This window comes from Periophthalmus magnuspinnatus, chromosome 2, assembly GCF_009829125.3.
Source record: "Periophthalmus magnuspinnatus isolate fPerMag1 chromosome 2, fPerMag1.2.pri, whole genome shotgun sequence".
Lineage (NCBI taxonomy): Eukaryota > Metazoa > Chordata > Actinopteri > Gobiiformes > Gobiidae > Periophthalmus > Periophthalmus magnuspinnatus.
In genome coordinates this window covers 8,745,885-8,772,587 of record NC_047127.1, presented here as the reverse complement: position 1 = coordinate 8,772,587, position 26,703 = coordinate 8,745,885, and the positions used below count along the sequence as shown (strand labels likewise).

General features: G+C 38.5%; 1 protein-coding gene across 1 annotated transcript in view; it reads right to left on the bottom strand.

Annotated features, from left to right (window-relative positions):
• Positions 1-3,819: 3,819 nt before the first annotated feature.
• klf7a (Kruppel-like factor 7a) overlaps positions 3,820-26,703 on the bottom strand; it is a 91,112-nt gene continuing 68,228 nt past the window's right edge. Inside the window, exons 3-4 of the mRNA XM_033979997.2 lie at positions 20,287-20,410; positions 3,820-5,610 (exon numbers count right to left, since the gene is read on the bottom strand). Coding sequence (XP_033835888.1) covers positions 5,559-5,610; positions 20,287-20,410 — 176 coding nt within the window. The 3' untranslated portion in view covers positions 3,820-5,558. The remainder of the gene's footprint in view (positions 5,611-20,286; positions 20,411-26,703) is intronic.

Below are 26,703 nucleotides of genomic sequence, written 5' to 3'. Positions count from 1 at the left end.
TTTTGAAAAATCAGTGGAAAAATGTGATGATGCAAACAATGTGCTTTTGCATCTACTATACAGACGTCAGTGTTCAGTGTTCCAATACCGTGTAGTGTACAAGCAGGCATAAAAACGGCAGATATGCAAGTGGATTTTTAGTTTTTTTGTTTTTTTTAGATTTTTCCAAAAATAAAAAAAAACGGGAAAAAAAAATCTGAGTGCAAAATACAGACGAGAGAACACACAGGCACAGCAGAATTGACAATCATTCATTAAGATGACAACGTACCGCATCCTCCGAGACAAAATTTTCTGACAAAAATTGAGAAAACAAAATTAAAAACATTCACATTTGAAATTCCAGTTTCCAAGTTCCCAGCAAAGAGACAATTTGTGATTTTTTTATGTTTTTTTTTCTTTGTTCCAGTGACAATTCAAAAGACATTCGCAGTTTCAGTCCAAAAGTCGTGTTGAAAGAGTGTGACAGAAATACACAGAAATGAGCACATTCCCACACATTCAAAAAAAACAGGAACTTTTAATCCCGTTTGGAAAGAGAAAGTAGAGCTGCCGTTAAACTTAGACAAATTCCCTCTCCCAAGATGTAACATAGCAACGTTTCAACTGTTCATTTGTCGTTGACTTATACTCAGCCATAATAAAGGTGTTTTTATTGTCAAAAAAGTGAAACAAAAGGTGAAGTGAGTGACGGGAGGTTGTTAGCTACTGTCCGGTCAAAAGTTTGTGCACACGTTCCTATTTAAGTTACTACTTCCTATACTGCAGATACGTACTGAAGACATCAAATATATAGAGAAACGTGAATGGAATTATGTGTTAAATAAAGAAAAAATCTCTAAATATGTGTTATATCTTCGATCCAGATTTGTCAAAAGAGTCAACTTTTGCTTTAATTTAATAGATTTTAATAGATTTTTGGAGGCAGGACAACAGCGCCATCTGCAGTCCAACTTCTTCAGGACAGTATCCCAGGTGTGTGAGAGTAAAAAGACCCCCCTCGTCCCGGTTCATAGTCCCGTGTTTAAATCAGATGACCGGACACGTCAATAGCAAATTGTCAGGTATGAAAACAAACTAAAACTTGGAAAAATAATCTATTAAAATGAATAAGATCAGACGAACCTCATTGGACTATTACACTTTGTTATTTTCAAGTAGCTAAAATATAAAAAGTGTTATTGTGAGTGATTCAACAATAACAATCATTCATAGTTTTGATGCCTTCAGTGAGAATCTACAATGTAAATAGTCCTGAAATGAACTAAATGAAGAAGTGTGTCCAAACTTTTGACCCGTCGTGTATATTTTTAATTTACTGCCTGCTAACGCAATCAGTTAGTACACAATTTAGTCCGGTTAATTTCCCATGAATTTTGATTTTAAAGAGGGGGTATTTTACTTCTATGGGGTATTAACTGCTAACACATGATATATTTAGATTAGCATGTTACCTGTTATTGTTTTGAAAATGCTATATTCGCCGAAAACGACATATTAGCATGTTTTACAAGTTTCAATTTCGATCTCCCATCCATTTGCTCTCTGCGCTGAGTCACTCCCCCTTCAGAGCGCTATCACATTACAATTAGTTTATATTGCGCTAATTAAAGTATTGCACATCGCATCGGGTTTGTCAAGTTGTTGTGTAGTTTTGCATCATGTTTTTGTATATTTATGGAGAATTGTCATGCGTGGGTGACGTAGGCTTATGGGCGGAGCTTTGGACAAAATCAACTGTCAGCGTAAGGAGGGTTTGAATAGGAGGAGGAGGGTTCTGAAACATGCATGGATGACATCTAAAACCCTCTTCATATTATTATAACAGGGTAAAAAGCTCAGAAAATTGATTTTGCATAATACCCCCTCTTTAAATAAATTCATCTTTGTATCGTCATTCTTTTTTAACATTTTGATTTGAAGTAGCTGGAACTTGTACCTAGCATTTTCGATCCATTTTCGTGGGTTTGAATCACTTCTTATACTGTGTCATAATTCATTAAATAAATAAGTTAATAATAAATAATATTCCAATTAAATAAAACTCAAATTACCAGTTTAGTAGTCAAGTTAAGTTATTTACATAAGTGCAGCCATGTCGATATTTTTCGCCTTTGACCACTCAGCCATCCTACAGCTTGGGATGAGAACTCGCTGATAATGTTTAAACCTTAGACTGTATAAAGAAGTGGACTGAAGCGAGTGTGACGTCGCCCATAGCGTTCGGCTCCAGTCAAATGAAGCTCATCAAGGCTAGCAGTTATAGCGGCCAATTTGGAGCTGAGTAACATATTTGGAATTCCATCCGCGAGTATCATAGCAACCAAAAAGCCAATCCGGTACGACGATGTTGAAGGTAACACCCCTTCCTACCTGCACCATTGGTTTAACAGGGAGCGGGCGCTTAGCAACGCTGTCAATCAAACCTGTTGTTAACGCTAGCGGGAGTGACATCGTGGAAAGAAGACGCCTGATTCGACCATTATTGATGTCCATATCTTGATTCGCAGACAAAATAGCCAAATAGAAACCCCAGGATCACGTAGAGCGGGTTAATTTGAACATTTTAAGACCAAAATGACGAGTCTGACAGCAGCAGTTACAAAGACGGGTGACAGTTTTTCAATAGAAACTGAATTAAAGCCAGATGGAGTCGATGGAGCCGGAAGCGCGCCCATGTTCACTTCCTATTTAGAACGTGGCGGCTAGCGTGTTAGCTATGTCCATTTATATATACAGTCTATGGTTTAAACCCATACATTACGCCATCATTGAATCTTCCATAGAGAGAGAAAACAGGGACACACAATCCCTAATCACACATTCCATCCAAAAAAGGACGTTTTATGAATATCTAATTTTGAATAGGCCTTTAACATGAGCAGATATTGGAATCCATATAACTTGTATTACGTTTCGCGAGTGACTCTGGCTTGTAAGCATATTAAAAAGTTCACAATGAAGCAACAACTGAGATCCATTCCATATCTTGTTGGGTAAGATTGAGCAAAGTTGCATTCAAAACTCAAATTAAAACTTCGGCAAAAACAGCTCCTGACGATATTAAAATCCCCAAAAGTGAATCCCAACCTTTTTGTTCTCAGTCATGTTTTATTACACGTCGCCGAGCTGCCAAGTTGATTTGTGAGTGCTCAAGATTTTTCCCGGAATGAAATGTTGAAGTCATAAGTGGCAAGGAATGACAAGCAGATGAGATTGTGTGAAGTTGGCAGTCCAATCTGTTGGTACGGTATCGCAAATGCTACTTGTAATCCTTTATGTACTCGAATATTACTGCGTAGGTTAACTAGTGTGACATAGAAAGCCAAAGTTATGATGTTTTTGTCTGTGGGTTGCCAAGTTTGAGGAAAAAATATGCGAAGTCAGTGATGAGCAGTGAGATGTTTTTGAGAATGAGATTGGATATTACTCGTTTTGCTAGTTCGATTACTTTTCTACCAAAACGTTAAAATTTTGCTGTTTTATTTGATCCAATTCATCAGATTAAAATGATTTGTGTACTATGTCATCATTACTAAACCTTGCGCTTATTTCGGATGGCAGTCAATGAACTATAGTTTTCCAAGACAATTACGATTAGCTTGGAACAGCGATTTTGGCTAGTGCTAATGTCTCTTTTTTCATTCAATTTTGTATTTCCAATCTTACGCAAGAGGACTGAGTCTCAAATCATCCAATGCAAATAAAATTACCCAATATGCTAGCTTGTGATGATTTGCAACAAGCTAGCCTAGCATAACTCAAGTCACAAACGCTGGCTGCTCCCATTGACTTCCACAATTTTTTTCTTTTTTTTTTGTAGACCCACAACTCTATTCGAAAGTTCCCAGCACTTACAAAACAAACATTCACATTGATTAGCTGTTAGCCTTCCAAATGACTGAATGCATGTTGCGATCGTGCTAAAGTTCCTGGTTCTATGCCTGGAAGAAGTTTGCTAGTTTGTTGTCCATGAAGAAGGCCTGATTTAGCCTTGGATTCTTGAGCTGCTATAGTGGAAGTGTTCTCTTACGGCGTTGCGAATGGGACAAACTTTGTTAAAACCAGTGGCTAATTTATAGATGCCAATCCCTCTCAAATCCCAAGAGATCATTTCCGGCATCGGTAGTAGACACTTGTGTTTTTTGGCTGCATCCTTTTTCCAAGTTCTTCAAAATCTTTCAGAATCGTCTTTTTTGAACAAATTCTTTTTATCCTACAAACAATATAGGCTTTACATACATAGCGTAATGTGCTATTTCGCAGTCAGCTAGCTGCTTCCAACGACTTGTGCATTGTTGGCTGTCCACGCTTTTTGATTACGACTTTTTGGTGGATCCCGCTAGTGTTTACGCCGCGCCAAGACCACTCGTGCAAAAAAATAGAAGTCAATTGTGCAACAGTTAGTGGCAGGAGATCCAAATAGCAAAGGAAAAAACGGCCCTTGGTAGCCATCTTGAATCACTACGCTGATGTTCTGTCTAGGAGATGGAGTCCCAGAGTTGTATTAGTTAGCGTCATTGAGTTAGCTCGGTGTATGGATGGTTATGAATCGATGCTAGCTCCCCCAAGTGTGATCCAAAATGTCTTCACTATTTCTCGCATCACGCCAAAACGTCAAGTCTTACGGAAAAATCCAGTGTCCATTCAAATTGATGCATCAGTGAAGAAGGGTTTATGAATATATCTAGATGAAACAATGTTGACATATGAATATTCCAGTGTAGGACTATATGGAAAATCAGTACACGGCAGCATTCTTGTTTGGGGAATTGTCATAGCTAGCTTGTTCAACTCACGGTCCCCTTAAGACCTTAAAATTGATTCATCGTTATTTGTTTTTGGCTAACTTTGACCGTTTGATGCTAAATTTCTAGCTTCTAATTAGCTGAAGGACTTTTATAATTACTTTTATTGTTTATCGTACCTGCGTAAGCCACCCATATTGCTATTTCGATCCATCATCCAACCAAACCACCCAAGGATACTTAAATCAACTCTTGATTTGAAATAGGGTGGGCTTTAGGTCATTTCCTAGATATTAGCATATGCCGCTACTGACTTTTGATTGGTTTTAACTATCCGATATGTAAAATATATTTAAAAAGTGATAAAAATGTTACAGTATTGAAGTACACTGTAAAGTTGGTCGAATAACAACCTCCTAAGAACTCTTTTAGCTAATTTTAAACTTGGAAATTTACGGCTAACCACTCTGCCAGGTCTCAAGGGATCCCTAAGTGAATGAACAATGCAGTGACATCCGCCCGTGAGCAAAATTTACAAGTTTGGTGAGCGAATGTTGCGCATTGAAGGCTTGAAAAAGTTCCATTGGCAAATAGTCAAAGTTATCAGAGCTGCCAAGTGATCCACAAGTTGGGACAAGATGTTTATGTGGTCCAAGAAAAGACTATTCCAAGATCGTGTCCGTTTGGAATTCCGAAAAGTTACAAGTTTGGTTCATTGTCTTGAATCTGTAATCCAATTCTCAAAGTTGTTCCAAGATTGATGCTAGTTTTCCTTCCCGCTTTTTCCGACTCTCCGTCGCTCCCGTATCTTCAGATGTGCCTCTTCATGTGTAGCGCCAAGTGATCCGACCTCGAGAAACACCTGCAAGACAAGAAAAATTAGCCCGTTAGCGTGGAAAAAAAAAAATACATAGCAGTTGCCGGTGATGCTAGCTGATGTTAGCTAGCTGAGTGCTGAAACGCTAATGCACACGTAATTAAAATATGTGTAACAATTTTATAATCAGCAATTTTCAGCGGTTGCTAATGACTTCAGCTGTGGAGTGAATGGCCAGAGTGCTTCCAGATGGGTGTTTGTGGAAACAGGGGAGGGGAGTAGCAAAAATGTGGCGCAAAAATTATAGTTAAATTAATGAATGGAAAACGCTTGTAGGGTGGCGTGTCGCAGCTACTAGAAATACTTGTGAATCAAAGCGTTTTAATGGATGTTTTATAATGTTTGTTTTGCCATAAATTGATGTAAATGTATGTTCTTCAGTTGCATGGTAATGGGTTTGGATAACAACAAAATAGGGTCTTTCTACGTTCTTTAGAGGTATTTCTCAAAGCTATTTATACTGTATATGTTGATCTTGCAGTTAAAAAAGGTATTTCCAGAGTCTTAACCTGCAGATAGAAGCACATACAAGTTTTTCTCATTCTCAGTTTATGAACAGGCCTCGTGTGAAAGCTCAAAACCTCCAGAATTCACTCACTGAGCTCCAAAGGCTGCACTAGCACTGATTGGCAGGTGCTGGGGTTTAGGTAGTGACCATTCAGATCAGAGAGAGTCCTTTTAGGTTTAAACTAACGGGATTTCACCATTGGACTGGCAGCACAAATGAGAGACTCATGTGACGCTCATTCTGCTTTCTGATTAAATAATTGTCTTGAGAACCAAAACACCAGATTATAACTGTGGAGACGCAGGGAGAGCATCTAACGAGCAAGAACATTTTAGATCATGTTTGTAGAGGTCTAAACTACAAGGTTAGCTGGTTTTACTCAAAATAAGGCTCTATGGGAGGCATGTCCAAACTGCAGCCCGGGTGCCAAATGCGGCCCTCAAACCAATTTTTCTTGGCCCTCATATTACCTTAAACACTCCTTTTTACTGTATATTTCTGAAAATCTACTTTAACAAGCCCGTATCAAATAGTTAATGTGTCCCTCTGAGGATGTAAGCATGAATAAAGGTCTAGTGGTTCAGTCTAACTTGTATAAAAACGCAGATTTGAAGTATTCAGTGTATTGGTGACCCTCAATCTGCCCTCGGCTTTGTTCGTGTTTTGATATGTGGCCCCTAATGAGAAACGTTTTGGACCCCACTGCGCCTATGGAGACACCAGAAGGACATCTGACACACAAGGACATTTCAGAACATGTTTGTAGAGGTCTAAGCTACAGGGTTAGCAGCTTTTACATAGAGTAAGACCCAAATGGAGACACGGGGATATTTCAGGACATGTTAACGGAGGTCCAAACTACAGGGCTAGCTGCTTTTACTCAGAATAAGACCCTATGGAGACACAGGGAGGGGATCCGATACACAATGGCATTTCAGAACATGTTTATAGAGGTCTAAACTACAGGGCTAGCAGCTTTTATGCAGAATAACACACCATTATGTCCTCAGCAGAGCCCATTATAAAGTAACTACTACATAATCCACATTTACAGCTTCCTAGTTAAACTTCCAGACACTGAAATAAAACCACGGATGAATATGTTTGCATTCACATCATTTCAACGATCCCTTTGACTTTTTCAGCCCTATATAAAAAATGTTCCATCATATTGTTTTAATTTGGCACTCATTTGTCGCAAGAGGACTAGTAAATCTCTTATCGTCTGCTTCAGTGACGGTGTAAAACGCTAACGAGGCAGTTAAACATGTCTGTGTGAGTTAGATGCGATCGTCTGCGTAGCCCGAAAGCCTGTTGGGTGCCATTGTCCCAGTCATTTTAAGCACACAGGGCCCGCAGCGGCTACACGTCGTTAGCCTTGTTTTAATGCTAATTTGCTAATGCTCTTAACGACAAGCAATCTGCCCGCCGTACCCTTAAATAAAAGACAACGTTTGGCAACAGATTTCGTTCGGGGTTTTGGTGGATTGCTGCAGGGCGGGCTGGTGGACGACGAGCGATGGTTTCGAATAAAAATTGTAGCGTTGAAGTTTGAACAGAAGTCATATCAACTCACAATTCAAAATGGGAGGATTGTGATTTTATAGACCATGAAGTACAGTGTAACATAGGAGAAATAATGGACAAATGCATATAAGAGAAAGCACTTATATTTCACAAAATATTTCATTTATTTCATGATTTAAAGTGGTAGTATGTAACTTTCTGGGGTGGAAAGTCAACTGCATGCTTCGGTGGAAATAGAAAGTTAAAACCACACTCCAGAACATTCTCCATGGAAATAGATATGTTTTATGCCATACTGTGGAATATTATAGCCAAAGGAACCATATTTCCATGGAAACAAGATGGAAGAAACCCTCCTCCAGGCTAAATAAGAGTCAGGTTTGTGGAGATGCAAGCCCACTCACAGTAAGGATGGATGCTTTTCTATGTCTTTCAGTGCAATAAATACATCCATAATGAAAAAAAACAAACACATTATTTTATTAGAGTAATTTTTTTAGCAAAAAAACTTACATACTGGCACTTTAATATCATAAAGTGACTGTAATGACAATGCAATTTTTTTTGGAAGTCATGTTAGAATTTTATAGTGTGTCAATTTTGAAACAAAAAAGTAAACTCATCAATAGTGTTGCACAATAATTCAGTAAAAAAAAAAAAAAAAAAAGAACTACAAAAAAAAAAAAAAAAATCCACCAAAAAAAATTTACCAAAAAAAAAAAAAAAAAAAAAAAATCACTAGTGTTGTAATAGTGTGTGGTAATAATTCTGTAAAAAAAAAAAAAAAAAAAAAAAAAAAAATCTTCCAAAATATCCATTAAAAAAAATCTACAAAAAATTTACCATTAAAAAAATCTGCAAAAAAAATGTATTTAAAAAAAATCAACCTTATTACATCAAATCGTAAATATCTGTGTTTAGCTCAGTGTTCTTGGCCAATCATTTCCATCCCGACACTTAGCTGCAACAAGCCAGGGCAAAGCTAAACACACTTCACAGCTGTTAACGTTTCATTTTATTTTTACTCATTTATTTATTTTTTATTTTTTTGTTGACAGGACCCCCATCGAGACTCAGGATGAATCAGTATTTTTGGCCCAGCCGTGAGCAAGAGGGAGAGGAAGGGGGTGATCCGAGCAAGTTACCCCGCCACCACACATCAGCTGTCGTACTGCCACACCTGCATGTATACAAGTTTGGGTGTTTTTTTTTTTCCCCTTCTTTTTTTTTTTTTTTTTGTCAGCTGGAGACAGATGGCAAAGTATGACTCTCGACTGGAGGGCACGACACCAGCTGGCACTCCGAAACTCCCCTTGGACCCCCCCCCCCCCTTCACCCCCTCCCTCACCCTAAACCCTCCACCCCTCCTCCTCCTCTCGTCTTCCATCTTCTGTGCTTCTCTCTCTCTCTTCCTTCATCACAGCGGGGTAGCGAGACTTCTTTTTTTTTGGAGGTACATGACAGAGGTTGAGGCCGAGGGGGGATGAGCCAATAGACTAGTGGTAATTTGGAAGGAAAGTGAACTTAGTTTTTAGACTTGAAGATTTTGTCAAGCAATTCTTTAAGTACATCGAAAAATCGAGTCTCATCAAGTCAATGTTGAGGTTGGACTTTCCTTGAAAAACAATCAAATCTACAAATACGAAAATATATATATAAAATTTAAAAAATGCAAAAAAAAGGTGAGGACTGACAAATGTTCATGATTTTCTTGAGAGATGCAGTTTATAATGCAATACCTTGTGACATTCTGAATCTCATTAGGATTTCCTGTTCAACTAAAGGTATTTAAAAAAAAAAAAAAAATAAATAAAAAAAATAAAATAAAATAAAAAAATAATAATAATTCATATCAAATTGCACTGCTTAACAGACTTTCTCTCATCGGAAAAGAATACTGGTGGTTCACTGATTAAAAAGTCATTATTTGAACCCAGAGTATGTCACATTTTAGCAAAAAAAAACCCAAAAAAACAAACAAAACAAAAAACCTAAAATAAAGTTGCTATTTTTTTCCATTTTCCAGTTTTGTTTTTTGTTTTTTTTGCACTGAATAACACATGTCATTACTCTGGGCTGCCCTACTTGCATCTCCACAAACCTGATTCTTACTTGGCCATGGAAATGTTGTTCCTTTGGCTCTGATATTCCACAGTATGGCATAAAAAAACTCACCTAGGTCCATGGAGAATGTTCCAAAGTATTGTTTTAACTTATATTTCCAAGAATTTATGATGAAATTAAAGTTGAAAAAACATTACATTATCGTTTCATCATGATTTAAACCATGTTGACAAATGTTAATCTATGACACCCGTGAATCATAATGTTATAATTTGCACATTTTAAATTGCAATTTTCACCTTAAACGACTTAATATAAGAAACAAGCCGGCTGAAAACTGTGGTGCCCAATGGGAGCTGACATCGCCGTAAACGTCACCTACGATGGACAGCTCCGTATCTAGCTAGCTGCAGATTTTTTTTCAGTTGTACCAAAATGTCTACACGACGCTGCCAAATCCTACCCATGTCACTGATTTAAGAAAATATAATTAGAGAACGAAGCAACTGCAGATAAGTGAGCCTGTACCGGTGGATTGTTCAAACGTGCACGAATCACTCCAAATAGAACGTCAGGTGAGTAAATGTTGAGGGGAAACGACTATAACATGGTTAAAGGCTCTGAAAAACCCAATTTTGCAGAATAGGCCTGCATTTAAACCAAAGGCCAGGGTTAGCGGGGGTCTTTAAGGGGGGCTTCCGAGGTACAGTATTTCCAGTCCGTCCAGCTGGGGCCCTGATTAAGATGACATGTTTGAAATGGTCCAACAATGACCAAAGGCTGTCCAAAGTACCTCTGGTGACCGGGGACTCCTCCTTTTGTCTCCACTGGACAAAGAGCCACGCATCACTCAAGACGGCGCAAATTCAATAAAGACCGCCGCCTTAAATGGAGAATTAAAGGGGAGTCAATCTGTCTTGGTCCATATGGTGAGGTGGGAGATTTTTTATCCCCGTCGAGTGGCACAGGAAATAAGGAAGACATTAAGGGTAAATGGGTCGGTAATGGTGACGATTTTCAACAATTTTGTCATTAGGGGAGACCAAATTGAAAATGTATTAATTTGACGTCGTAAATCATGAGTTAACAGCTGATTCACGTGGATTAAAAGGAGCAAGCGTGTTGTAGTTGTGATGCTTAAAGGGCATGTCGTTCTTGCTGTTATGATATGGCATTAAAGGCGCTGTGCCGTCCTATGTGCCATGGCGAGTTGGTACGGTGAAGCTAACGGCAACTAGCATGCTAATAGTACACTTCCTGATTATCGGACAATAAAACGACGTATATTTCGACGCAGACAGTACACAACGGACTTATTTTGACCTCAACAGCTGCTTATAAACTATATCTGTGCTCAAATACATGGGAAAATGGGGTATATGTGATGAATCTAACAATAATTAGCATGCTAATAGTGCACTTCCTGATTATCAGACAGTAAAATGGCTTATATTTCAACACAGACAGTACACAACGGACTTATTTTGACCTCAAAAGCTGCTTATAAAATATATATAAGGGTTGTCATTCTTGCTTTTATGATATGACATTAAAGGCGCCTAGTTATCGGCAACTGGCATGCTAATAGCGCACTTTCTGAATATTGGACAATAAAACGCTTTACATTTCCATGCAGGCAGAACACAGTGGACTTATTTTGACCTCAAGAGCTGCTTATAAAATATATATAGGGGCCATTATTTCCGCGTTTATGATATGGCATTAAAGGCGCCGTACGAGATTTTCTCTTAAAAATACAAAAAACTGAACTAGTTCATTTTTAACGGTTTGCAGTGGTCCAGAGTTATTCCTCACTTACCTTAGGCATTCCGAGCATCCTAATTATTCACCGCAATGAGTTTATACGGTGAAGCTGACGGCAACTAGCATGCTAATAGTGCACTTCCTGATCATTGGACAAAAACCACTTTATATTTCGCTGCAGACAGTACACAGCAGACTTATTTTGGCCTCAAGAGCTGCTTATAAAATATATCCGTGCTTAAATACATGGAAAAACTGGATATATAAGATGAAGCTAACAATAACTAGCATGTTGATGCTGCACTTCCTGATTATCGGACCAAAAAAGCTTTATATTTTGATGCAGAAGGTACACAGCAGACTTATTTTGACCTCAAGAGCTGCTTATAAATTATATCTGTCTTCAAATACATGGAAACATTGGGTACAGGGTCTTTAAGTGTAAATGGGTCGTTAATGATGACGATTTTCAATAATTTTGTCATTAGGGGAGAGACCAAATTGGAAACGTATTAATTTGACGTCGTAAATCTTGTGTTAACAGCAGTGTCGTGTGAATTAAAAGGGACATGCGTGGTGTAGCCGTGATGCTTAAAGGGAGTGTCAGTCTTGTAACGGGGCTTTTAGGTTATGACGTTGACAGACAGTAATTCATTCACATGGAGATAATTGGGGTAACTAATTATTTTTGATTAATTTGCATACGTGCTACAGTGTCATTGCTTAATTTTCTTTTCAGATTTTGTTTTTTTAAATTATAAAATGATACGATTACATAAAAGTGAAATAAGTAAGATTAGGCAGGTCATATTTTTGTCATTTAAAGGTACAGTATATAAGATTTTGACTAGAAATATATTTGCTAGAATCAACAAATCCCCAAATACTTAGAGATACTACGGTATTTTAACTGAAAAATCATAGTAAACTCAATATGACTACAAAAATTCACAGCGATTTGGCAGATCTCTATGTCAGACACTCGTTTTGTGGTGCAGAGGTGCCTTGCCCAGAGGCACAAGGATAGTAGGGACGACAGTAGATCAGTTGTTAGAGCGTTCGTCCACTGATCTGAAGGTTGGCAGCTTGAATCCCGGTCTCGACGTAAACATCATTGGTTTAGCGGTAAGATCAACCGACCCACAGGTTAGCGGTGCGATTCCAGCTCCCACAGATGAATGCTGTTGTTGTGTCCTTGGGCAAGACACTTAACCAACCTTCGTCTGCGTACACTGGTGTATGAACCAACCAAAAATGATCAGAACGGAAAGAAATATGAACTAAAAAAACATGGACTATGGAAATAACCTAAAATTTTGACTAGCTAAAATGTTTGCTAATAACTCGCAATTCACATACTCAAAAAGTATCAATAAAACCCAATCCATACGAACACATCGCCATCTGGTCTGGATAAAAGGAGCGTTTTTCAAATGTCAAAGCGGATTGATAGAAAACGTAGCGAGCGATTGTAGCTAGCAGAACAGTGTCACTTTTATTATGGGTGAAATTAAACGTCGCCTAGACAGTGCAAAACATTGTCTCCCCGAAATGCCACCTGGGTCCCTGAACGCAGCACGCCGAGATATTGCCGCGAGGTCCCTGAAGCAGCCGTGGAGGAGGCAGCGGTAATTAAAACACCGCTAAAGATTTTTTAAAAGTCAATAGCAGTCACTGGATGCTTGATGATTTTTGGCCCTCGCAAATTAAAATACAGAGAATTAATAAGACAAATTAGACCGAATCCACCTTAGTAATGGGATGAAGCTAGCGTCATTAGCTTAGCGATGTAATTAAATGGTAAACAGAAGGATAGGAAGGAGGAAGGGATGAGAAGTTAGTGGAGCTCTAACTCTTGTGTTTGGATGGTATTAAGTAGGGCACCTGGTGTAAAAAAACCCTATGTCGAATCTGTTTTCAAATAACTCAAACACTTTTTAGTTGCTGCACCTTAAAGGGCCCGTGTTACGCGTTTTTCTGATCTTTGTTATAATGTTTTCTCGTCACAAACATACCCGGAGCAGTTCTTTGGTTTATTCACACATGTTTAACACAAAAACTCTGCATATGTAGGCTGAGTTCTTTTTTTTAAACAGAAAACCCTTTGTTCCTCCTTGTGATGTCATTAAGTGGTAATACAGGAAGTGCTCCACAGTGTTTTTAAACTCCAGACAGTTTCACTAGAATCATTTTGATATTCGAGACTTACATTGACAATCTCAACTGAACAAAAATATTCAAAATATTCCAAAATAAAAGCAACCCTAAAGTAGTACAGAGTAAAACTGTTTAACTGAGGGTAAAACATATGCTAACCTTAAAAGTACTGTACCACGAAATGACATCACAAGGTGGAACAGAGCATTTTGAGTTTTAGGGATGTATTTTCCAGGCTATAAGTTGCACTTTTTCTCATAGTTTGGCCAGGGGTGCGACTTATACTCAGATGCGACTTATCTGTGAAATATGGGGTTTTTTTCGTCATTATTATGCATTTTTTGGCTGGTGCGACTTATACTCCAGTGCAACTTATACTTCGGAAAATATGGTAATACAGGGTTACTCAAAGATGTGTGAAACAAACAAACAAAATAAAACACAACTCCAGGTATTTTTGAAGGTTTTTGAAGAGGTAACAGCATCATAACATGGCTAAAAACTCACATGAGTCAGATTAGTAACTACTTACGTAAACCCAAACTCTAACTCCTACTCCCTTAAAGTGCGTATGACAGGTTACACTACTAATTTCACCCAAACATAGTCATAATAGTTAAGATCTTGCGTAGTTTCTTCAGTTTTAAGAATTGTGTTTATAATTTTACTAACTGGTTGGACAGGGGCAGCAGATTCGACATACGTAGAGGTATTTCCACAGCCGTTACCTAGCAACCATAGTGTAAACAAGAGCCAAAACTGGTCTAAATTGCGCAAAAGTTATGATCCACACATAAAAATAAGTGACAATATCTTTATTTTGGTAAATCGGTGTTTAAACTGTCAGAAAAATGGCTTCCTTATGCGTAAATTGGAGTGTCAGTATTGCACTCAGCACTAATTCCTGTATTTTTCTACTTTTCTTTGCAACTTTTCTTCCACGATCCCACCAAACCAAGTCAGAATTCGAAAAAACGTGAAAACCGGTCATACCCACTTTAATTACCAAGCCCGACTCCCGATTCTTAACTATTTGTTCAATCGCGGAAGCTACGCCTTTAGCTTAACGGTGTAATTAAATGGTAAACAGAAGGACCGAGAGGAGAAAGGGCGGAGAAGTTAGCGGAGATCCAAAGCCAATATGAAGTTGAAGGACGTCGGGAGGACAGGTCAGGGAGGATGAGACGGGAATTACCCAGGTTTAAGGGATGGGCTGTGCAATCACCGCCAGGCATTCGGGATCATGGGAATGCCCAAAGCGATATTAGAAATCACTTCTGACGGGAGGTAAGAGGAGAACGTGAATTTGTGAGTTTTGTATTGGAAGTATTCAGATTTTAGATGTGATGATGTCATACTCCCATACAGTACTCGCTGGACGGAAAGAACCGGATTTCCCTATTGATTGATTACATTGTACTTTGCGATGAAATATCCAAAAGGTAAATGCACGAATGTTGAACCTAGTCCCAAAAACTAGAAAAAAGACATTCATAGTACAGAAACGAACCTCTCCTGAATGATCTGGAGCTGTATCAGAACAAATATAAGACACATAGACTAGTGTATGTCCATGGACCACTATGGAACCTACTGGACGACTGAAGGATTGCGCAGATATAAGGGAATATAAAAGAAAGTACTATCATTTAATGTCGAAAATCACATTCTATTGTCTAAGGAAAGAGTGTTTTTTATTACCTTTGTGGTATCGAAATACTATCGAGTCTATTCCTTCGTATCAAAATCAAACTTGACAACACTACAAAGAACTCACTGTATTTCAACAAAAATTTGAATTTGAACAATATAAACGTCACCTGCCCCCAAACTGTATTAAATATTATGGGTCTGAATGTTAAAACGTCATTTGAAACGTAGCAATAGCATTTTGTAGAACGATTATTGCAGTAGTCGACCTGTCAAACTTCAACTATATTATACAACAAGTATTGGAACTACTGGTAATAATCAGCTCTTTATTCTTTTTAACATGTTGATTTCTATTTGCTACTATTTTTGTTATAAACGTTTTTTTTCATATGTGTTTTAGAGTCTGTATAATCCCGATAACCATTACGATTACCAAAATATCACTACAAATATCTTTACGGTTTTGCTGTCTCTCTAAGGAATGATAACTATTTGTTAATTAGTCTTAATAAAGCAAGAACAAACATTTAACAGAAGCAGAAAACACTCTGTTCCACCTTATGATGTCATGTGGTGAAACAGGAAGTGCTCCACCGTGTTTTTAAACTCCACACACCTTCACTAGAATCATTTGGATGATTTCAGCCATGGAATTACCGATCTCTGCTGAACTAAAGGTAAACAGTTAACTTGAAAACTACCACTTCATGACATCACGAGGTGGAACTGAGCATTTTGAGCTTTGGAGATGTGGACAGTCCAATAATACAAGATTACTCAAACACGTAAGAATGAAACAAAGCGCAACATTAACCTCTAAAATGTTTCGAAAAATGCCATATTTACCGAAAACAACGTATCAATAGGTTTAATTAGTTTCAGTTTCGTTTTTGACGCTTTGAGCCTCCTTTCCCTTTTTACTCTCCATGCTAAGCCACTCCCCCTTCAGAGCGCTATCACAACACAATCAGCGTACATCCCGCTAATGAAACTACTGTACATCGCACCAGGTTTGTGAAGTTGTAGTGTATTGTTTTTGTATACCGCTCACACCGCTAACTGTAAATAGGGTTCGAATAGTGCGCTGCAGAGATCGCTAAATTACTCAAACATGCGTGGATGACATCTAAAACTTCTTCAGACACGTTTCTGATGGGAACAACGTTATAAAAAAAGTCGATTTTGCGTAATAACCCTGCTTTAAATAAGGACTTAGGAGTTAGAGTTTTAATAGTACCTACTTAACCTGACTCGCTCTCAATAAACTACATACTTATCGTGAATTAAGTCTTTATTCATGCTTTATTACTCCATAAATACATATTACAAGGTGTTACCATGATGCCTCCCATGCACCAAAATGGCCTCCCCAAACTTAGCATTCCGCTCTCACGTCGCGGGCCGGCCTCAGCGGATTGTGCACTCTTGTTAGCGCGCTCCTTCTCATGCAAAGAAGCTGCTCGTGAATCAAGGCCAGAGCTTTAAGACGCCGAGAAACACTATTAATATGCTACACGGGCTTTCGCATCGGCACCCCTTCTCCCAATCCCAAATAAAAGTGCGCCGGAACAGGTCGGGGACATTTGTAATCCTGCCAGCAACGCCAAAATTGGGTCAGTACCAAGCGCATACAGAGCCGGGTTAGCTGCATAGTTTCGATTTAGTAACAGAGGTAGCTAGTACTTTTCTAGCAGCATGCTTTACTTTTACTTCTCCTACAGTCATATTTTTATTGAAGTAACCGTACTCTTACTTGAGTAAAAGTTGGGGTTACTCTTCCCACTGTGAGTAAGTCTACAAGCGACAAAAGATTTATGTCGACGATATGAAATGATTTGAATGTTTGTGTTTCTTGCATCGCTGCTTCAGATATGATTTAGTTTGTCTCACTTTTGTGTCCATCCTTTGAGATTTAAGTTACTCTTACTTTACTACTTTTACTTTTACTTTAGTACTTTTTTTACGTTTACTTGAGTAATTTCTTGGCTCATTACTTTTTGAACTTTAATGGAAACATGGAAATTAATGTAGTTATAAGAATTACTGATGAACATAGCTGTTATTCTTTAATTATTATTATTATTATTATTATTATTATTATTATTATTATTAGTAGTAGTAGTAGTAGTAGTAGTAGTAGTAGTAGTAGTAGTAGTAGTAGTAGTGAATGCACGAAGTATGTTTGAACTTTACTGGAAACAGAAATTAATGTAGTTATAGGAATTATTGATGTACGTAGCTGTTATTATTTTAGTAGTAGTAGTAGTAGTAGTAGTAGTAGTAGTAGTAGTAGTAGTAGTAGTAGTAGTACTAATAGCGCATATAGGGCCATGTTAGCTAAAAGTTTTGCTTTAGTAGAAAACACACAAAATATTGGGTGAAAAAAGTATTTGTAAAGTAGTAGTTGTAGTAGTAGTAGTAGTAGTAGTAGTAGTAGTAGTAGTAGTAGTAGTAGTGGTAGTAGTGGTAGTGGTGGTGGTGAATCCAGGAAGTATGTGAATTATTTTTTCAACTTTAATGGAAACATGGAAATGAATATAGTTATAAGAATTACTGATTAACTTAGCTCTTATTCTTTAAGTAGTAGTAGTAGTAGTAGTAGTAGTGAATGCAGGAAGTATGTGAATTACTGTGTGAACTTTAGTGGAAACAGAAATTAATGTAGTTATAGGAATAAATGATGTACATAGCTGTTATTATTTTAGTAGTAGTAGTAGTAGTAGTAGTAGTAGTAGTAGTAGTAGTAGTACTAATAGCACATATAGGGCCATGTTAGCTAAAAGTTTTGCTTTAGTAGAAAACATACAAAACAATGGGTGGAAAAAGTGTTTGTGTGGAGGAGCGTCAAAAGGTTTGGGAAAGCGGAAAGCCAAAAAAAAAAAAAAGAAAAGTTGTTTAAAGGTAAAGGATGTGTTTTGACAGAGCTGTAGAGCTGTCAGCAGCTGCACTTTCAAGGACGGGAAACGGAGGCGGGAGAGAGACTGGTGGAGAGATGGAGTATTATTTTGGTGGAAGAGGTAGTAGGAGTAGTAGTGGGGGTAGAAGTAGTAGTAGCAGTGGAAGTACTAGTAGTAGTAGTAGTAGTAGTAGTGGTAGTGGTAGAGATAGTAATAGTAGTTGTAATCGGGGAGTAGCTAGTTCTAATAATTTGAGTAGCAATAGTTGTAGTAGTAATAGTAGAAGTAGTAATAATAATAGAAGTAATAGTAGGGGTAGTAGAGGTAGCAGTGGTAGAAGTACTGGAAGTGAATGCAGGAAGTATGTGAATTGCTGTTTGAATTTTAAATGGGAAACAGAGAAATGAATAAGGTGTAGTTACAACAATTATAGCAGCAGCATCAGCAGTAGCCCCAGTAGTAGTAGTAGTAGTAGTAGTAGTAGTTAGTAGTAGCAGGCGCGTAGCAGTCAGACCCGTTAACAGAAATTTCAGGGCCCGGGAAAAAAAAGCATCAAATGTTCTCCGTTCTAATATAAATTAATAGGTTGTAGATCCAGCTCTGGGCCCCTAAAACCCTGGGTCCCGGGACAACAGACCCCTTTGTCCCCCCTCCCGTCTACTCCCCTGGTAGTGGTACTAGTAGTATTAGTAGTAGTAGTAGTGATAGTAGTAGTCGTCATCGTCCTGGAACTTTTGCTATGTTATTATCTATTTTCTTACCACTCAAGTAATGGAAAAACTAGTAGTAGTAGTAGTAATCGTAGTAGTAGCAGTAGTAGTAGTAGCAGTAGTAGTAGTAGCAGTAGTAGTAGTAGCAGTAGTAGTAGTAGTAGTAGTAGTGAATGCAGGAAGTATGTGAACTGATGTTTAAAATGTAATGGAAACAAAGAAATTAATGTAGTTACAAAAATGTATGTTATTCTTTTAGTAGTAGCAGTAGTAGTAGTAGTAGTAGTACTAGTAGTAGTAGTAATTGTCGTGGAACCTTTGCCACATCATTTCTGTTTTCTATGCATACTAGTAATGCGTAATGATGGTTGTTATTATTATCAACAACACAAAGTACATTTCAATTTCCAGTCGTATTCCGCATCACTTAGTCTTGGCTCTGGGGCTGGGGAACTGATTGAATAAAATAAATAGTTGCATTTAGAGCACAGTGAAAAGAGGGGGGCGGGGCTAATGACACACAATGCAGATGTATGAACAAGGAAGGTACAATTATTCTTATCTGTCATACAAACAGTAGTAATGCAAATGGTTTTAAAAAGGTCCCATCATGTTACATTAACTCCATCAGAACAGCAACACGGGGTAATTGTCATGTATTCCAATCAGGCCCGTTGACAGATATTTATGGGCCCGGGCCAAGAAGCCTCACATGGGCCCCCCTCGAATATAAATTAATAGGATGACGGTCCAGTTCTGGGCCCCCAGGACAGCAGACCCCATTGCCCCCCCCGGTCTACTCCCCAATTCCAATATATAGTTATTAACGTGAATTTTGATGTTATTCTAAACAATTGCAAGGAATATAATATTTGCAATATTGAAAGTAGTTGTAGTAATCATAGTAGTAGTAGTAGTAGTAGCAGTAGTAGTTGTTCTTGTAGTGACAGCAGCAGCAGTTGTAGTAGTAGTAGTAGTAGTAGGTGGTAGTAGCAGTAGTCGTAGTCACAGTGGTGGCAATAGCAGTAGTAGTAGTAGTAGTAGTAGTAGTAGTAGTTAGTAACATCATCAGTAGCAGTAGTCACTCCTACTACATATTTTTGTCCTATTCAAACTTAAAGAAAAAAAAAATCCTCCAATTGCTCACTTACAACATTTGAACATGAATAAATTGAGAAAGTCGGTGAAGTGTCTTGCTCAAGGACACAATGGCAGCAGTGCTCAGAACAGAATTTATAATGTTACCACTCTGCCAGTCGTTTTATAAGAAAACCAAACAAAACCATGCATGATTTTGAGGACTTCTTGTCATTCCAAACATGTAATAGTTTGTTTTTAATTGTTTTGTTTTTTTAATTTAAATCACTATGGTAACGGTTACCTGTCACAGTGGTTGCATTTGAAAGGCTTGGCCCCGGTGTGCTTGCGGTAATGCCTGGTCAGCTCGTCACTGCGGGCGAACCTCCACTCACAGCCCTCCCACGAGCACTTGTACGGCTTCTCACCTGCAGGGGGCGACACACGCACACACATTTAGTAAAAAACATAGGTACAAGGCAAAGTTATGCTGGCAGAGATTTAAAGAAATGAAAGAAGTAAAAGTATAACTGAAAGTAATAGTATTTTTTCCTGATATATTTGGTGCTAATGCTAACTGCTATCGTAAAGAAAATCTACACTCTAAGCAGCATATCGCTACCTGAAATGTGCACTGATTAGCTTAGCAACGACACAACGTTAGCTTTATTGGTAGCATTTTAGCTAGCAACTTCCTATGTGTATTTACTCTGGTCATGTTTTCTTCGTTCTTTTCATAGAGCGTGATCGTACAGTGAGTTGCTAAAACTGCGCCTGCATGCTAGCACTTTCTTGCTGAACGGGCAGAAAACAGCAGCGAAAAAAGGTTAGAAGGATATCATTATTACTGAAAGAAATAATAATACCTCCTGCTCGTATTCAGCCAAAATGAAGCAATTTTGTAAAAGTAATAGCATGTATTATTACACAAAGAAATTCAAACTCGCTAGCAGTCAAATGTGGAACAATACAAGGTAGAAGTCGAGTAATACTTGTATTTATCAGTTTGTTTTGTAATAAAGTTGAAAATAACCCACAAGACTTGACTCTCCTAATAATAAGTCTTCAAATGTGTAAAAATATATCTTACATTTAGTTGAAATTTATTCAAACGCAAGGTGGATTAAGTGTCTTGCCAAAGAGCAAAAAACCCTTAAGCATTGGCGGGAGCTGGAATTGAACTACGGACCTTTATGTAGTTGGTTTATTGCTCTTCCATCCTAGCAACCGCTGTCCATTCATAAAACTAGATACAACACTAACAGATATGACATACATAGAGGTAATCCAAGTGTTACCTAGCAACCGTAATGTTTACAAGAGCCTGTCTAAAATGCGCAATAACTGTTATGTGAACTCAGAACACTTTTTTTTGTTTGTTTAAACTGTCAGAAAAAATGCCGCTAATCTTGCCACTCAACCAATAATGTTTATGTCGAGAGTGGGATTTGAACCGGCAACCTTCGGATCAGTGGACAAACGCTCTACCATTTCAGCAACTGACAAAACAATAGAAATATGAATCTATATGATAGGCTCGTCCCAGTATCCGGTCCATGTGGTAAGCAGCAGTGCACCGTGGCTGTGACAGGACGGGGGAGGGAGGGCGAGGGGGCAGGAGGGGGGTAATTAGGCCAGGGGGGTAATGTCGGACTCCTGCGGAGAACCAGCTGTGTCCAGCCTCAGAACATGTCCGTCTCATACCATCTGGGGCCTACACCAATACTGAGTGAAAAAACAGCTTTCAATGTGTGCTCTTATCAAAGCTACACGATCAATAGCCTATGAAGTTTAATCCATACCATCTGCTGTCAAGAGCGGGCTTTTAATAGGAGAGAAATCCAATTTATTTATTTATTTTATTTTTTTATATATATATTTTTTTATTTTTTAACTTTAGTTTTTTTGTTGTTTTTTTATACATATATATATATGATTTTGAGATTTTGGATCAGTTTGTGTCATAAACATGCTCTCATGTGTAGAAAAAAACTGCAAAGTATTAGTCAAATTTCACACCTATAATGAAGTGGGAAAATAGCTTTACAACCTGTTTCTGAAAATGCATTTTTAAAAACTACAAATGTTTAAGCACCAGTAGACATATTTTTTGCACTAAACACAATTTTTTGTATTTTTGTATTTTATTTTTTTTTATTTTGTTTTAGGTTTTTTTTTTTTTTTTTTTTACAGAACAATGACTATTGAAATTTTTAACCCCCAAAAAACAGTCCTACTGTTTCTTTCTTTTTTTGTTATTGTTGTTTTTTTTGTTGGTTGTTTTTGGGTTTTTTTGCTCACTGTAATTTCTGTTTAGCACAAAAACTCAAAAGTCAAACACTCAGTGAACACGTGATTTTTTTCTATTTTGATCTTTTAAATTACGTGCAATTTTGTACATGTTATTTTACATAGAATTACATACTATACAAAAGCAGCAGTTTGCTATCCTCTCCTGCCAATAGTACAATATTGAGGGGAACAATCACAATCTTGACCTAAAATAGCGCAGGGAGGGGCGGCCATATTGGAGTGGTAACAGGAGCAGAGTAGCATTATCGGGTGAGGAGGGAAAGGTGGCGACAGCGACGAGGTGCGAAACAAACAAGAAGGAATTAGCAAAGCAGATGTCAGCAGCAAACGCATAACAACTCAATGAGGTTACGTAATAATATGGGGTGAGATTGTGCTTCAAATTTCAATTATTGTTATCTTTTTTCCATCTAAAGGCGCTGCACCAGATTATTAATGTCTGAAAAACATGCAAAACCAAACTAGGTAATTTTAAACCGTTTGCAGTGGTCCAAAGTTACTCCTCACTTACCTTATGCATTCTGATCATCTTAATTATTCAGTGTGACGAGTTTATAGGGTGAAGCTAACGGCAACTAGCATGCTAATAGTGCACTTCCTGAATATCGGACAATAAAAACGCTTCACCATGATGAGTTTATAAGCACTTTTCACAACTTTCAGAGGCAAGAGTGGAGTTTTGCCATCATAGTAAAGCTAACAACTAGCATGCTAACGCGCACTTCCTGGTTCTCCGACTATAAACGCTTTAGAATTAGATGCGGACAGAACCCAGCAGATTTATTTTGATCTCAAGAGCTGTACTATATCTGAACTGGGACAAATATATGGGAACATTTGGGTATAGTTTTTAACCATACAATAACGTGGTCTCTTTGAATATTTGGGAATACTTAAGTCTAGATCCCTGTCAAAACGCTTGCTCCCACTCTATGATGTCATCAGGTGGTGTTCCACGAAATCCTTTTTGTTTTTAAAAGTTCATATACCTGATCCAAACTTGTTCTAGTCAAATAAAACAACAACAGCTTTTAATATGTGATCCTATCAAAGCAACAGTTATCAGTATCCTAAAAGCCACAGTATGTAACATTTTGCCAAAAAATAGAACTATTAAACTAAAAAACTTGTGTCCTTACTGTGAGTGGGTTTACATCTCCACAAACCTGCCTCGTGTGGCCTGGAAGAGTTTCTTTCTGCTTGTTCTCATGGAAATGTTTTTCTTTTGGCTATAATATTCCACAGCATGGCGTAAAAAACAGATCTGTCTCCATGGATAATGTTCCAAAGTGCAAATTTAACCTTCTATTTCCATGGAATCGTGCAGCTAATGTGCCATCTCCAGAGAGTTAGTGCAGCTTTAAATAAAATAAAAAGTCAAACCCATTTGAGTGAAAAATATTGTATATAGTAAAACATAGATACTTACATATGCAGTACATGTCTTATTTATTTATTTATTTTGCTAAAGAGGGAGTATTAGCGAAAAATCTATGTCATCCGTGCATGTTTGACTAATTTAGCGATCTCTCCCAGGCCCTATTCAAACCCTCCCCATGTTAAACTGTAACATTCTGTCCAATGCTCCGCCCACAAACCTACATCACCCAGGGTCCCACACGACAATTCTCCATAAATATACAAAAACACGATACAAAACTGTACACTACAACTTCACAAACCTGATGCGATGTGCAGTGTTGTAATAGTGTTCTGAAGGGGGAGTGACTTAGCAGGGAGAGCAAAGGAAAGGGAAACTCAGAGCATCAAGAAACGAAAGTGAAACTTGTTGTTTTTGGCGAATATATCATTTTCAAAACAATAAAAGGTAACGTGGTGATCTAAATATGTTATGTGTTAGCAGTTAATACCCCATAGAAGTAAAATACCCCCTTTTTAATGTTTTTTTTTTTTTTTTTCTTTTTTTATTTACCAAATATAACGGGACACATGCCTCCTTCACTTATACCAGTTGCAGCCCCCAGAAGCAGCAGGTCTGGGCTGCTCTGCTCCGGCCAATCAGATCCCTGGAGCCCGCGATGCCTGTGTTGCCTGGTAACCGTAGCAAGGACGTGCTCAAAGTGTGTGCATGTGTGCGTGTGTGTACTATGTGTGTATATGTATGTGTGTGTGTGTGTGTAACATGAGCAGGAGCAGTCTTCTCCGGTGCATCTGGCTGGATCTGGCTACGGCACGGCGCCATGCTAGCGGCCAATTACCGAGCACGCCGCAGAGAGCACGGAGGCAGTTTCCATAGCGACGGAGCCATGAGGGGAGGGGGGAGGGGAGAGAGAGAGAGAGAGAGTGAAAGGGAGGGGGTGTGGGGTGCGAGGGGGGTATCTTGTAGGAGTGCTCTTGAAGGAGGAGTGGAGGAGAAGAACTAAACCATGAGTACTTTTTATGTATTTGTCTGGTATTTGTTCATTTGTTTATTTGAGGAAAATGCAGTTAAAAATGAAAAATATATAGATCTGAATTACTCTAAAATTTAAAAAAAAAACAGAAAGAGTGTAGACTTTTAAATAACTTTTAAGTGATAGCATCAAAAACAATATAACTGTACGCAAGATTCAGTCAGTAGAGCAGAAACCCTATAACCAGAAGCTCACTGGTTGCATCTTAGTGCTGCATCTCAGAATTTTTTCGTGTCCTTGGGCAAGACACTTAATAAATAACGGGTGGCGAATGTAGAGGTCGCTCGCTTAGATGGGCAGCTACGTTTCCGTCAGTTTGTCCCACGGCAGCTGCGGCTAGTTTCCAATGTATTATTACTTTTATTTTTAAAGACACACTACGAAACTGCATTTGTCTACGGAAATGTTAGCACTTTGCCCAGAATGTTCTGCAGTATGGCATTAAACGTATGTATCCTTCATATGTTTATCGTGCTGTGTGGGGTGGGCTCGCCGCTCCACAGATCTGACTTGTAATTCGGCCTAAAGGTACCACACCACCTGCTCGTGCTAATGCAGATAGATTAGTTTAATGCCGTAATGCTGTAATATCGCCATAGGGGCAAGCTGGTGGTGGACCTTCTATTCGAAAAGTTACATATTGCGTCTTTTTCTGTGTAATCCCTCAGTCTGATCCATAGCAAAAGACGAAGTTTAAATCTCACACATCTATAATTCCATCTCCAGACCCAAAGCAAACAAAAGAAACTAAGAGAACATTAGGAGGGTCATTAAAGGTTGAAACTGGAGACAATAGCTGTTTACAGTTTCAGTGTTTTTAGCCCCTCCCTTCAGGTAGATATAAGGCAGTGTCCACCAGTAATCTGAAGCGTCTTAGATGATCCGCGAAACGTCTTCACTCCTACAACGTTTTGCCCAGTTGACAGATTTAAACTTGGTCGTTCGCTGTACTGCGCCTTTAAAATCCCAAACCCCGCTCTCCCTTATCCACGACAACTCCTGCAAAATCTCAAGTAAGAAATCTTGCACTCAGCTACCGACACCTCTAACTATACGCTGCCCCCCGTCTCCTAGCAACAACTTCCCCCCCCCTCGTCCTCCTCTTCCTCCTCCTCCTTGTTCAAACAGCCAGTGGAGCAGGTACAGTTTGCTTTCACACATTTAGGAAAAGGATACTTCAGAAAGGACTCCTCTAAGGCGGTATATATTGGACAAAATCGCTCGGTCGCTATTAGATTTTTTAGATCTTCTCGAAAAATTGTAATCCGGACACATTTTTACATGCAATCGGTGAGGTTTTCGAGTAGCAGCGATGGTGCGGTGGCTTAAGTTCTTGATATATATGGCAAACGGTCAGATTTTTATATAACTTCTAGACACTCAAAGCGCTTTACATCGAGGAACCATTCACGGTCATACTCCAGTGTACGCAAACACTGGGGTTGAGGTGGGTTAAGTGTCTTGCCCAAGCGCACAATGTCAGTATTCTTTCATGGGAACTGGAATCGCACCGCCGATTTGACCGCGTTACTAATGATGTTTATGTTGAGAGCGGGATTCGAAAAGCCAACCTTTGGATCAGTGGATGGACAATCTACCAACCAAGATGTACGTTTGATACCTACGCATGAAAAGTTACATAATATACCTTTAAACGTCCTATGTTAAGTGCTCTCGAAATGCTCCGTTCCACCTTGTGATGTCATGAAGTTGTAGTTTTTAAGTTAACAGCTACATTTTACCTTTTGTTCAGTAGATATTGGCAATTCCAGAGTTGAAATGATCCAAATGATGCTAGTGAAGGTGTACGGAGTTTAACAACACAGCGGAGCACTTCCTGACATCACAAGGTGGAACAGAGTGTTTTCAATTTGAGAGAAGAACCGTCTTACATATGCAGGGTTTGTGTGTTAAATGGGCCCTTTAGCTACACCACAAATGAAATTACCGGTCAGAACGTGTACATACAGTATATTCAATTAGATTTTTGAGTT